The sequence below is a fragment of the Amphiprion ocellaris genome, chromosome 3, assembly GCF_022539595.1.
Source record: "Amphiprion ocellaris isolate individual 3 ecotype Okinawa chromosome 3, ASM2253959v1, whole genome shotgun sequence".
Classification (NCBI taxonomy): Eukaryota; Metazoa; Chordata; class Actinopteri; family Pomacentridae; genus Amphiprion; species Amphiprion ocellaris.
Window position 1 is genome coordinate 26,312,223 of NC_072768.1, and position 14,535 is coordinate 26,326,757.

The following is a 14,535-nucleotide window of genomic DNA, read 5'->3' on the forward strand; positions in this document are numbered from 1 at the left end:
CATTTCAGGGTGCAACTTGCAGAGCTGAATGGTTACATTAGCGTTTCCCAAGCATTTACGAACAGCATCTGTGCAGACAGAGATATCCAAGGGAAAATCTGAAACAGCAATCTGACATGAGAAAACATACACTACCATTCAAAACTTTGGGGTGACCCAGACAATTTCATGTTTTCCTTGAAAACTCACACGTTTGTTCATGTGCTAACATAATTGCACAAGGGTTATTTAATCATCAATTAGCCTTTCAGCACCATTAGCTAACACAATGTAGCATTAGAACACAGGAGTGATGGTTGCTGGAAATGGGCCTCTGTACTCCTATGTAGATATTCCATTAAAAATCAGCCATTTCCAGCTAGAATAGTCATTTACCACATTGACAATGTCTACACTGTATTTCTGATTCATTTAATGTTATCTTCATTGAAAAAAAATGTGTTTCTTTCAAAAATAAGGACATTTCTAAGTGACCTCAAACATTTGAATGGTAGTGTATATGTTTGGGGATTTGTTGACATTAAGAAAATATAGAATATCACCAGAATTGTCCTTTAAAATGTTAGAAAAAATGTAGTTTTGGACAATAAAATACAATAAAATCTAACAGGATGTGTGCAGTTTCCTCGCTGCCACATCTCTGGTCTCACAGGTCAGCAATCTCACATCCTGAGATCCAACTGAAAGATAAGGGACTAATAATCACTGATGACTAATGATGCAATAATTAGCCATCATTATTAGAATAACTAAACAATAATCAGAGGACAGGAAAGTTCAGTTTCTCTTCTGTCAAATGTCCTCGGTCCAACACAGGCTAAGAGACTGAAGCCATTCAGGGTAAAGTCCAGGCCAGCATTGGGGGTCAGAGGTCAGGGGTTGGGGTCAGGTTGCATTAGGTCTGAGAGGATAGCACAGGGCCCGGGGGATTGACAAGTGTCCTAATGGCTTGTTTTTGGGTGTTTTTTGAAAGGTGAAGTACAGGGAAAGGGCCAAGTTTGGGGACAACAGGCCTGAGAGGCAAATAGGGGAATCGAGGACAGGTATTCCCTTGTGCTTCTTCTGAACCACATTTGCGGCGGAGCATCAGAGGACACTTGTACAAAAGAAATGTCTGTTATTAGACTATTTTAAATTTTAGAAATAGAGACATCATCACTGTATTGTTTTACCTGTCACAATGGCAAACTCCCCTGTGGTAAACCAAAGGTAAAAGGTAAACCATCTTCCATTTCAGAAGTGGCCACACACAAACAACATGCCAGTTAGTCAAAATCTAAAGGAGCACTTTAACCATTATACACATAGAAATCAATCCTTTTAGATGCATTGATCCTCCTCAGTCGATGAAAACTGTTCTTCTAAGTTGTAAAAGTTTAGGGTTGTTTTACCAGATAGGAAGATTCTAGTTAAATGACTCAGTGCATCATGGGAAATGTAGGATCCAATGTTTCTGGAGCTTGACTCACTGCATAGATTTTGACCTTTATTTGTGTTTTTCTCTGACTTTTTTAGATCAGCAGGGGATTCCTTTAAAGTAACTTTAAGCAAAAGTCAGAAAAGGAACTTAATTAAAGAATGGTTTTCCTTTTAATGTAGTTCCTGCAATTTAACAACTTGTACCCTCATATTAATTAATCCTGAAAGACTAATTTAAAAAAAAGCAGCTTCAGGTTTAGTAAACAGTTTTGACTGCCACCAGGATTTTTTGAAACACTAAACATCCATAGGTGCATATTTTGATGCTGCTATCTTATAACATTTCATTTTACAAAGAGTGACATTTGTCTGATTTTAAGTGTAATTTACCTCCAGTCTAAATTCTGTCTCAGCTTCCTCTGCACAGCCCAGATATAATGGTAGTGTGCACAAATACTGCACACATATTCATTTAATCAGGTATTTTGTTTCCCCGTGAAGCTATCAAAATTCAAACTGTTTAATTGAAAAATATCAGAATCAGCTTTCACAGTCCAGCATTTGTATTTTTCTAATGTAATTATGCACAATAAAGTGCTCAGCAGATACCAAAAAATAACATGAAGGACACAGCCTCAGTGGTGGTGATGTTGACATCTTTGATAATATTACAGATGAGCAGAATTAAATAATTTCAGGGTACAAATGACTAAAATGATGCAACAAAAGAACTATATTGAGCACATATAAAAAGAAATTATAGGTCAGATTTAAAGATATTTAGTCTTAAAAAGCTTTTAAGGGTATGTTCAGAGTAAAAATACTAACTCCAGGGGACAAAACACAATATAAATTAATATTTATGGTTTAGCTATTTTACGGCACCAATTATTATTAATCATGTATAATTAGAGTGAAGAAAGCACAGAACTTATTAACATGGGGGTATAAGTTCCTAATTGATGAAAATTCTTTTCCCTGACACCTGCAGGGCTTCTTAAATCTGCCTTCAGCAGACAGACGTTTAGTGTGACATGTGATGGTGGAGGTCAGGGGGTCTCAAGGTTTCTTTTTTTCTTTTGATGTGTTGTGATGAAGGGGACAGAGTCGTTGTTGGGGTCTCTCAGGCTTGTGGGGGTGATGGTGCGCCAGCCGGATCATGCAGCTTCCTGATGTGTTTCTTCAGGTCAAAGTTCCTGCAGAAGCCCTTGCCACAGGTGGGGCAGGTGAAAGGCTTCTTGTCGTTGTGTGTGTGCATGTGGAAGGTGAGATTGTACACCTGGTGGAACGCCTTGCTGCAGATGGAACACTTGAATTGCTTCTCCCCGCTGTGCGTCAACTTGTGGTTCTTGTAGTTTCCTGCATTGGGTCAGAGGACAAGACATGGGGTCAGGATGAGAGCGAAAGACACCTACAGGACGACACTGAGATAACACACTGAGCTCCCCTATATTTCCCAATGCTTTGTCTGTTGCCTTAATGGCATCAGCATTACAAGACCTGACTGGAAGTGAGTAGAATGTGTTAACTGCATTTTTACTCCATTTGTGATCATACCATTAAATATCTCACTACTGTATTTAGAACAAGAAAAGCAATGAAATCTTTAAAAAAAATTTGTGGTTCGCAGCGGTTGATTTGTCGTAGGATTGCAATCATGTGCTCATTTGTAGCCATAGTTACAGTGACCCCGTGCCACTTTCTTGCACTGATACAGAGATCTTTAACAAATCCATGGATCCAGACCATGAGCAGCATCACTGCCGAAATCTGATCAGCTGGTCCTTGTGTCATTTCTGACCTTCCCTGAAAATTTCATCCAAATCCATTAGTCCATTTCTGAGTAATGTTGTGAACGAACAGACAAACCAATGCTGATCGTCACAAAACTCCGCCACATTCCTTGGAGGAGTAACGATCATAACGCTGTGCATGAGGAGCATGATTACTGTCCTGATTAATTGTTTTAACTATAATAGGTAAGGAAAGTGTGAAAATTTGAAACTCAAACTTTAAAGAGTGGATTGTTTCGCCACATCAAACGTCAAAAATACACAACACACACCATTTGATATCATAAATGACAAGAATAGGCATCAAATCTTCAGATTTGAGTAAGGGAGTCCACCAAGTGCTTCACATTTTTGATTAAAAAAAATTCAAAATTATTTTGAAACTAATGTGTTGTCCCTATATTTTTACGCCAATACCATACATTTTTAGGAACACCTTTTAATGTAATGCAGACACTAATATCACCACCACCCACTACAACCTCAACAATAAACAATAAAGTAGAATCATCACATTTCTTTTTTTGAAGACAACCAGAAACTTGTGAACGGCCTCCAAAAGCACCTAATTGAGGTGAAAATATCCAAGGGACTTTTAACCAGATATTAGCTTTAGCTGTATGTATATTTTTGAGTGAGCACACTTTTTTTTTTTTTTAGATATTTACCGAAGAACTAGAGAATGATTACATTCTCTACAAGACTGTCATGATATAGACTACCGCTCAAAAGTTTGGGGACGCAGACAATTTCATGTTTTCCATGAAAACTCGCACTTTTGTTCATGTGCTAACATGACTGCACAAGAATTTTTTAATCATCAATTGGCCTTTCAACACGATTAGCTGACACAATGTACCATTAGAACACATTTATAATCTTCCAGTTACCAAGATCCAGATAAGCAAGGAAAGCAGATGATAAAAATGTTGACAGACATGATTACCTCTCAGGTAATAAGTAGCTGCCCTCTTACTGGTGAATGCAGCTTTATTAAACACCACCAACAGCTATTATACAGCAATATATCAGCAGATTGCTATCACAAAATACATGGGGTATTTTGAAAAGGGAGTATAATACAATCATTTACAGACCTTTGTAATTTTATTTATTTATTGTTGGACCACAATTATTACAGAAGCACAATTACCATTTCATTTTTAGCTGCAATTTCATACTTTTAGTAATGTCTGTAAATATAGAAAATATTTAAACAAATATGGATTAAAATCTGTACTTCCACAAAAGCAGTAGTTTCTGTAACATTAAATACATGATCGCTGTTCACTTAGTGCAGTCTGGTGCTAAAATCCTGAGTGTTGGAAGTGAACTGACCCAGATGTTACCAACTCAAGCTTGGTTTTGCTTTAAAAAAAAAAAAAGACAATCAGTAGCATTCAGTTCTTAAAGCTTTAACTGCAGAGCTGTACAAATGAGAGGTGACAGGATAAATGAAGTGACCTGAGAGGACAGTTAGGTCAATCAAGGAGATTCATTTTTCACTTGACGAAACAAAAGCGGAGGACTTAGCACATGAATGTGTATTTTTTAAAAACAAGAAGATTTTTCTAATTTATGGCAGTTTTTTTTTTCAAAGAAGTCAGACGTACCCCTGAAAACAACAAAAAAGAACCAAATATTCACTTGTTCTGAGGCATTAGATTACATTATTAGAAATATAATCAAAAAATGACACGACGTGATACAATGTGTTATCAGCTGCCTGGTATATAAAGTCAGCTTCTTCTTTATCCACTGTGACATTTAAGTTGTGTGCACACATATTGTAAATAAACTAGTACTTATAGTTTCATAACAATATGTGTGCTAGTAGTGCTTACATGTTTGTTTTGTGTGTGTGTATGTTAAATATTTCTGGATTTTAACTAAAGAAAATCCAGGCTTCTGTGCCAGCTGTACGTTTGAAATGTCATCTGTGGTTTCCATGTGTGTGATTTGTATTTCTTGATCTGTATTATCAAGAACAATTACACAAGTTTGTGTCAGCAGGGCAAGTAATTTAGTTTAGCTGTACCAAGGCTGTCAGGATGAGCGGTCCAAGATACAACCAGAAACTTGTGAACGACCTCCAAAAGCACCTAATTGAGGTGAAAATATCCAAGGGACTTTTAACCAAATATTAGCTTTAGCTGTATGGATATTTTTGAGTGGGCACATTTTTTTTTTTAGATATTTACAGAAGAACTAGAGGATGATTACATTCTCTACAAGACTGTCATGATATACACTACCGCTCAAAAGTTTGGGATCAGCCACACAATTTCATGTTTTCCATGAAAACTCACATTTTTATTCATGTGCTAACAGAATTACAAAAGGGTTTTCTAACCATCAATTAGCCTTTCAACATGATTAGCTAACACAATGTAGCATTAGAACACAGGAGTGATGGTTGCTGGAAATGTTCCTCTGCCCCTACATGGATATTCCATTAAAAATCAACCGTTCCCAGCTATAATAGTCATTTATCACATTAACAGTGTCGAGACTGTATTTCTGATTCATTTAAAGTTATCTTTAAAAAAAAAAAAAAAGCTTTTCTTTCGAAAATAAGGACATTTTTAAGTGACCCCAAACTTTTGAATGGTAGTGTATGTATAGAGGTATCATCTGCTCTAAGGAGAACAGCAGCATGGGTTCTGCTGCAGACTGTCCTCAGGGGAACAGTAATGTGTATTCAGCATCAAACCTGCTGCACATTGGCACATGTTATCCTGACTTATTTTTTTTTAGGTTTATATCTGTCCTGATTGGGTCTTTGTTATTTAACTTGAGTTGCTTTAAAAATGTATCAAAGTGCTGAGTGACAGGTATCAGCTGTTACCAGCTGCTATTCAGCTGGAGTTCAGTCACTGATTGTGAAGATCAATAACTGTCTTTCTGTAAGATGTTTACATCATTTAGTCCAAGCCCGAAGGAAGTCCTCCTAATAAGTCAAAGCACACAGACTTCTGCTGCATTCATAAGCTGCTAAATGTATGGAAAAAAGACGTGAAAAAATGGCAGCTTATTTGTGCTTTCTTTGGATTCATTTGTTGCAACTTTAAAAGGACCTACAATAACAGTAATTACAATAATTACTATATGTTAGGAATTAGAATAGACTCTGATGTATAATCTATGGTACTGTGTTTCAGTCAAAGCTGACCAGGGACAAAGACTGCAAATTAGCTGAAGCTAGACGTCTTACATGCATCGCATTTTCCCTTTTCTGTGGCAATGTTGTGTGTATCGTCCCATTATAAAAATATATATACACTACCGGTCAAAAGTGTGTCGTCACCCAGGAAACTTCATGTTTTCCATGAAAACTCACACTTTTGTTCATGTGCTAACATAATTGCACAAGGGTTTGCTTATCATCAATTAGCCTTTCAATACAATTAGCTAACACAATGTAGCATTAGAACACAGGAGTGATGGTTGCTGGAAATGTTCCTCTGTATCTCTATGGAGATATTCCATTAAAAATCAGCTGTTTCCAACTAGAATAATCTTTTACCAGATTAACAATGTCTAGACTGTATTTCTGATTCATTTAATGTTATCTTCATTTTTAAAAATACTGTTTCTTTCAAACTACAGACATTTCTAACTGACCCCAAGCTTCTGAATGGTAGTTTATGTGTGTATGTTTTCTCTGGACTTATTTGCTGCAACTTTAAAAGGACCAAAAATAACAATATAAACATGTAATTACAATAATAACTATTATTCTAGATTATAAATGGTTAGAACACACTATAATGGAGAATCTATGGTATTAGTACAGTGTTTCATATATTGGCAAATCATATAAACACACGTCCTGCTGAAGTCATTTGTTTCAGCTCCAGCTGTGCTGCAAAAGAATAAAGAAGAGAAAAAAGAAGATGCACAACACAGACTATTTTTTTCCTGAACCTCCTCACCTTTCTGATGAAATCCTTTGCCACAAAACTCGCACACGAACGGTTTGTATCCCGCGTGGATGCGCGTGTGCGTGTTGAGGGTGGAGCTCCGGTTGAAGGCTTTCCCGCACTGGTTGCACTTATGAGGCTTTTCCTAAGAACAGACAGGAAGGAATGGGGAATCCTCAAAAATATTCAAGAGACTCTGGGAAGTTTCTCACTGTCATGCACAAGGAAATAATTATAAAAGGCCTCATAGTTTCACAGATGCAATAAGTGAATAATATCGTGGGGATTTGTATTCTTTAGTTCCATTTTTAACCGGCATTAATCACGTTTGGACACAGCTGCTGTGACTGTGGTCTCTCTCTCTCTCTATCTATCTGTGTGTGTGCATGTGTGTGTGTGCATGTGTGTGTTTGTTAAAACATCGAGTTAATTTAATGCTCTTTTGAGGTAATTCGTATTTATTTACACTAAAACTGAGGGGATTCGACCTTCAACGTGTCACAATATAGATTTTTTAAAGGATTTTGTTTGTTTGTTTGTTTGTTTCTTACAGGATCAAAAACTCCGAGCTGCTTTAATGAGCACGATAATTTGTACGAATTTTCGGAACAAATTTACTGTGGGCTCGGTCTTTGAAATAGAAATAAAAACTGTCACCGTTTGCTTTATGTTTGTATGTTGCGACTCACCCCAGGCAGACCAAAAAACAAACAAACAAAACACCCAAAACAATCAAACAAAGCAAAACAAACAAACAACAAAAACAAACAACAATGATGTAGAAATGGACAGTGTGAGAGTCACAGTGATCCAGACGTGGCCTTGAGGCCCGCCTACCACTCACATATTAAAACATATGATTGGAGATTGTTTCCTTTTAAAGTGATTGACAGGTCGGCTGTAGGAAAATTAAAAAAAAAAAAAAAAAACACATAAAAAATTTTGTAACGTAACGTGCTTTTCTGAGGCAGAATAAAATAATCCGAGTCGCTAGTTGTGCTAGCTCGGCGCCCCTGTAGTTCTTATTTTTCCCAGGTTGTTCAGCTGGTTAAGCGGGCGGCACATGAACAGGGCTATCGTCCCCGACTCTGCAGTCATGGATTCGATTCCAGGTCACGGCCTTTTGCTGCAGCTCTTCCCCCCATTCTTCTCCCTACGTTTCCTGTCTGCCTCTCTACTGACCTGTCTAATAAAGCCAACAAAAAGCCAAAAAGGAACTTAAAAAATAAAAGCAACAAATACGAAGTAAATAAGTATCAGCACAAATAAACAGACTAGTGATGCCTGACTGTCTTTATCATGACCTTCATTTAACGTTAAAAATGTCAGCAGGGAAATGCACTATAAATATTAGAAATAAACACAATAATTATTCGGTTCAGGTGATAGAAGTTCACACATTAAGGTGGGACATAGTGGAAATAATAAGGAGTATTATAAAGCAGGAATGAGAGGCTGAGGCCGCCTTGGTACCTGAGTGTGGATGATCTTGTGTCGGCACAACGTGCTTGCCTGCCGGAAACCTTTTCCGCAAACTTTACACACGAACGGTCGCGCGCCAGTGTGCACGGGCATGTGGCGCGTCAGGTTGTAGTGCGCGTTGAACACCTGAGCAGGACAGAAACACCACAGAGTGACAATAAGTATGAGAATAAAAATAACCTGCAGTAATAATAGGGTAAAAACAGAAAGATCATATTTCCTTTTTAAACAATGAAGAATTCTCTTCAATGAAAAGGAAGCTACTAGTAAACAACAACAGCAATAACATAATAACAAGAACAATAAAATGGGAATTATATTATATAAATTACTAAATGTATTATGGTATTTTAAAAATATTATATTTTGATTATTTTGATTATTTAAAAGAGGAGTCACAGACACACACACACACACACACACACACACACACACACATATATATATAACTACACGTGACAAATTGGCATTTTCGTATGACTTGTGTGGTTACTACAAGATAAATAACATACTTCAACACATTTTTTAAAATTACTTATAAAACGAGAAGCTAAACATATTCAGCCACCTAAACTTATTCACTACTTCAAGCTAAAGGAAAAAACACGATAAAGGTTAGGAATATTCTCCTTCAAAAACATCAGTTTCAGCAAAGGAGTTTTGTTTTCTCTTCATAACCTTGTGTTAACAAACGTGTCAGGCAGAAAACATCTGCAATCCCGTGGGCCTGAGGTGGGGATCACTTTAGCATTTGCTCGAAGCATCTTCACATTCTTTAATGGAATATATATATATATATATATATATATATATATATATATATATATATATATATATATATATATATATATATATATATATATAGTATGTATTCAGATATATCTGAATGAATTAGAATTGTCTTTTGAATATGCTATAGTCTCAGGCCGCTTCACCTCCAGTTTAATGGTTTACGAGGTGAAAAAACAGAACTGGCGGCCCCTTCAATTATCAGATTGAGTCTAATTAAAGGGAGTCTACCGGGAGTCATTTAATGGCCTTTGAATAAACTAATCGTCTCATTTAGAATAAACATGTAAAACTGCGCAATACGCATCATGAGACAAATAAAATCAAGTCCTAAACAACCCACCAGCTTGTACTGGATGTTTTCATGAATAATGTATTGCTGTTTAATTACATTTAGATAGATTATTAATATTAAATTCCTTTTTGACACCTTTTTGTTGCTACAGTAAATCTCTGTTTTTACTAAAAGATCATCCAGCGGTTCCAAGTGCGGCAAAGAGCGGCTCAGTGTTTCAGACAAACAAAGCTAATTCTGAAATCACGCAGACATATTCTAAAATCAGAAGCAAGTGAAATGAATCCAGACATTTGTTAATAAAGCAGTTTTAGTTCATCTTTAAGGAAAAAATACATTTAATCATTAATAATAGTTTGTCCAGGTTTGTTTTACCAGCAAAATGTGTAAAAACGATTATTTATTCATACTGAAGGAGTCCTACTTTGTAGGGTAACAAATGTTCGATCCCTGTTAATATCCATCCTCCATTTCTTTTTATAAAAAAAAATTAAAATAGTAGCAACGGCAGCCTGAAAACGAATGTGGATTTTTAAACTAGAGGCTGTTTCCAAATAAGTGACAGAAATCTTTAAAAAAATATTCTGAAATCAAAGCCTCTGATGTGATTATTAAGTAAGCAATTTTGGAAAGTTTGCCGTAATTTGTTTCGGTTTTCTCCTGTTGTTAAAGATTAAATTAGATAAAGCCTCCGTGCAGGATGCTCACCTTGCCGCAGACCTCACAGGTGAAAACTTTGGGCTTGCTGCCTGAACAGGAGCCGTTCAGCCGGGCGGCCGCAGCCGCAGCCACCGCGGAGCCCTTAAAGATCTTGTCGGTGAGGATGTGGTCCCGCTCCTTCATGTAGTGCTCGATCTGGCTCTGAGACAGCTCCTTGAAGGCCTGCACGCCGGACACCGGGTACCGTTCCCCGGCCTGCTGCAGGCCCGGCTTGCTCTTCTCCGCCATGAAGGCTTTGTGCCGGGCGGTGAGCAGGTACGAGGCCATCGGGTGCAGGTTGACGAGGCCGGCCGACGGGGGACACGCACCGCTGTCCCCGCTGCAGTTCAGGTAGCACACGGTGCCCATGGTGGGGAAGGAGGACTGGTTCACCACCCGGGGTCTGAAGAGTTTGTACTGGCCTGTGGTTTGGCTCACAGTTGAGTCCTCCTGCTGGTTCTTATAGTTCAACCCAAAGCCCCAAAAGTCTGCGGGAGCCGGGAAAGAAGACGAGTCTAAGTGGCCCGGATCCAGGCCGGTGATGCTGAGCCGGTGGCCCGACTCATACCCGAGCGGCACCAGCGGGATCATGCAATGTAGCGAGGACGGACAAACATCGGGTTTCCCCACGGGAGCGGACTGAAACCAGTTGGGAAGCGGTATTGACTTGGGCTCGGGTGTCCTGGCCATAATCCGGTCGATGGAGAAAGCGAGAGGCTTGCTGCCGCTGCCGCCGGAGGTGAGCATGTCTGAGCCCGCGGGCTGGCTCCCAGAAGCCGGAGGGGAGCTGAGGATCCCCGCTGGGCGGCGGAGAGGACCGTCCATCACCTCCGCATACACCGCGCTGCGAAAACAACTACAACTACAAACTGTTGGAGAGAAGCCGGGGGTCGGTGTTGCTCCTTACTGGCCCGCAGGAAAGGGCAGCATCTGCCGGGAACCCCCCCTTCCAAATCACCGACGCTATTTCCCCGCTTATTGACGACAATCGGGCGGCCGCAGCTCGCTCGATAACGGCGTGCGGAGAGCCGAGACCTTGCCGATCGTTATCGTCCAGGAAAGAGAGCGGAAAAGTAGATAATTTGCTCAATTCTTCTCCGTCGATTCTCTGCGCTTGTCGCCGCTGGAAGAGGAGGAGTAGAGGAGGAGGTCGTTCTTTACTTGGCAGGACTCCTGCTCAACTGGAAGGTACTTGGTAAATCCCGAGTCCCCTTGTGACTTTGCATGACATCATTTTTTTTTTGAATCGCAACACGCCAGACGCGCAGCGGCCGCGGGGTCAGGAGCTCAGAGTTTTAGATCAGATTTGGAACCCCGTCTTTGGAACCCAGCCCTTTTACGCACGGTTCAGAGAAGACCCAGAGTTGCCGTATGGGTGAACTTAAGACAGAAAACGGATCGCGATATTGAGCAGAAAATGGATTTCAAGTCATCAGTGTCAACCTGGGTGGGTTTCTGATCTCTCTATCACAAACTCTGACTCAAACACTTTTCGTTTTACGCACCAGGTTTTAGATGGCAAGCGCGTCAGCGGCAAAAAAGAATCTTTTAGAAAGTGTTTTGACAGATATCTACTAAAGAACCAACACGAAATGTAAATCCTGCACGCTCTCCTCTCATTAGGTCCTGTCTTTTTGCGCAGTCACGGGAACACAAACGTCTCTTTTACGCACAGAGCGCAGACTCAGCGGACCGAAACACGAATTCCACAGGATTAATCAGTGAAACTATCAGCAGAAAACCTACAGCAATACCTCCATGCTGTAAGTGACAGACGCATGGAGGGAGAAGGTTTGAAGCTGACTGAGCTCAATTTGCCTTTTGAAGGTTTGAACAAAAGATGGAAAGAAATAAAAGTGAGGCCCCGAGAAGCGACATCACGACACAATAACCACGATCACATGAAGTGAAGAAAATATGAAGAGCTCAGACTGATGTTGTTTTAATAGTATATTAGGCAACAATAATGAAGTTAAATTAATGTATTGCATTAAACTGCTAAAAAAAAGTAAATGTTTAAGATATTTTTTCCCATTTGTACTAATCTGTAAGCACTGCTGGCAAATAAAGATTATTCTAACAGAGACCTTAAGGAATGCTAGTCCTTTTTGAAGATGATAAAGTACAGAGACAGACAAATGCTCATTTTCAATAAAAGCGCACTATTACGACAAAGCCGATAACATCTATTGACTGGTCATTATTACAAGCAGAATACAGAAGTGTTGTTTGGATGTTTTAAGAGGCCACAGCTCTCCGTGTCTGAACGAAGACGGACTCCATCTCTGAAGCCTCACAGTCACCTGCACTTTGATTCTGCCTGAAGGTTTTGCTTATATTTTAGCGTAAGTTGTATTTTACGCTTCCTGTTAAGGCTTTATTTTCATGTTTTATTTTATTATTTATACTGTGCGGAAACATGTTTCTGGAGCAAGTCACATATGTTATTATTATTATTATTATTGTTATTATTCATTAATTGTTTAAATCACGTTCTAATTCATCCCATCGATACCGTAATTACAATATAGTAAACTTCAGATAAATGTGAATTTTTCAATCTTTTATTGTATTGTATTGTATATTAGTAAGTACTTGAAATACTAAAATATATGTGTGCAACTACATTGGAGAGTGTAATTAACAGTTATTATATGTGTGTATATATTTTTTATTTCTAAATGCTTGGCTCGAGGGTAATACTACTACTACTACTAATAATAATAATAACAGTAATAATAATAATTTTAAGCTACATTATTTTCTTTATATCTATTTAGTATCAGAATTAAAACAGCAGTCATTTGTATCACAAATAAGTATGAATATTGTAAATACAGATGCGCAGTATGGAAGGATGCTGCTATGATATGATGGAACCAAGGATTGTTCCAACACTGAGTACAAAGTAACATCACAGGATGTGCCATTAACCATTTATTGTTAATAATATTATTGTACATCTTATGTACATGACATAACTCAGTTCCACCGTTTACTGGTCACATAACACCAGTGCTGGAGCTGCATTTACTGCTTGTTGGGGAAAACGGCTCAACTGATTACCAGGATGATTTCTTGTTTACTAGCAGCAGCAGCAGAATCTCCGGAAAAGAACAGTTCGACTATAGACTTAGCTTACATATTTCTTGAATGAATCCAATTTTTCAGTTTAGTTCCAGAAATATTAATTTGCTTCCTGATTTGACTACATTCCGTTGTGGAAACCTGACTGATTTAAACATCATTATGAGCTCTGAATTTCCTGTTTTTACAATTTCTTTCTTTCACTTTAGCAATTCATGGGCAATATGTTACTGTTATCATGGGGATGTTTTTAGTCTGTAACACTAGTAATAATAATAATAATAATAATAATAATAATAATAATAATAATAATAATAATAATAATAATAATAATAATAATAATGATGATGATGATGATAATACTACTGCTACTACTACTACTACTGATAATAATAATGGTGATGACAAAAATGATAATAATATAAGTAATAATACGAGTAAAAACAACAGCAACAACAACAGCAACAATAAAAAATTACACACATGATGACTGTTTATAACACACTGTAATGTAGTTGCATGGGGATATTGTAGTATTTTTAAGTACTCATTAATATAAAATACAATACAATAATAGATTGCAAAATTCATATTTATCTGAATTTTACTATATTGCAATTACGGTATAGATAGGATGAATTAGAATGTGATTTAAACAGTTAATGAATACAAATGATAATGACGACAATAATAATAATAATAATAATAATAATAATAATAATAATAATAATAATAATAATAATAATAATAATAATAATAATAATAATAATAAAGAGAATGTGTCCACTGTGTTCTGTGGTTTCTCTGTCAGGGTTTCCAGGGAGCAGAAGCTGAAATCTCTTTAAGTCTACAAGATTAAGGCGAAATAGAGACTAAGAACGTTTAAGGATTAAAATGACTGAGGCAGATCAGGACAAACCAAACCAATGTCACAGCCTGATAACTGTGATTTTAATATTAAAGGTTTAAAACCTCTGGGTGAAATTAAGGATGATTTTTAAAGTGGGTGCTTCTTTAAGCTTAAAATCCAAAGAGAGAAGCTCAGCAG

At 37.8% G+C, this 14,535-nt stretch overlaps 1 protein-coding gene across 1 annotated transcript in view; it reads right to left on the minus strand.

The window, feature by feature from the left end:
• fezf1 (FEZ family zinc finger 1) overlaps window positions 1-12,037 on the minus strand; it is a 13,409-nt gene extending 1,372 nt beyond the window's left edge. Inside the window, exons 1-4 of the mRNA XM_023265881.3 lie at window positions 10,410-12,037; window positions 8,609-8,743; window positions 7,148-7,280; window positions 1-2,778 (exon numbers count right to left, since the gene is read on the minus strand). The exon at window positions 1-2,778 is cut by the window's left edge and continues 1,372 nt beyond it. Of these exons, the coding sequence (XP_023121649.1) occupies window positions 2,543-2,778; window positions 7,148-7,280; window positions 8,609-8,743; window positions 10,410-11,225 (1,320 nt within the window). The 5' untranslated portion in view covers window positions 11,226-12,037 and the 3' untranslated portion in view covers window positions 1-2,542. The remainder of the gene's footprint in view (window positions 2,779-7,147; window positions 7,281-8,608; window positions 8,744-10,409) is intronic.
• Window positions 12,038-14,535: the final 2,498 nt, after the last annotated feature.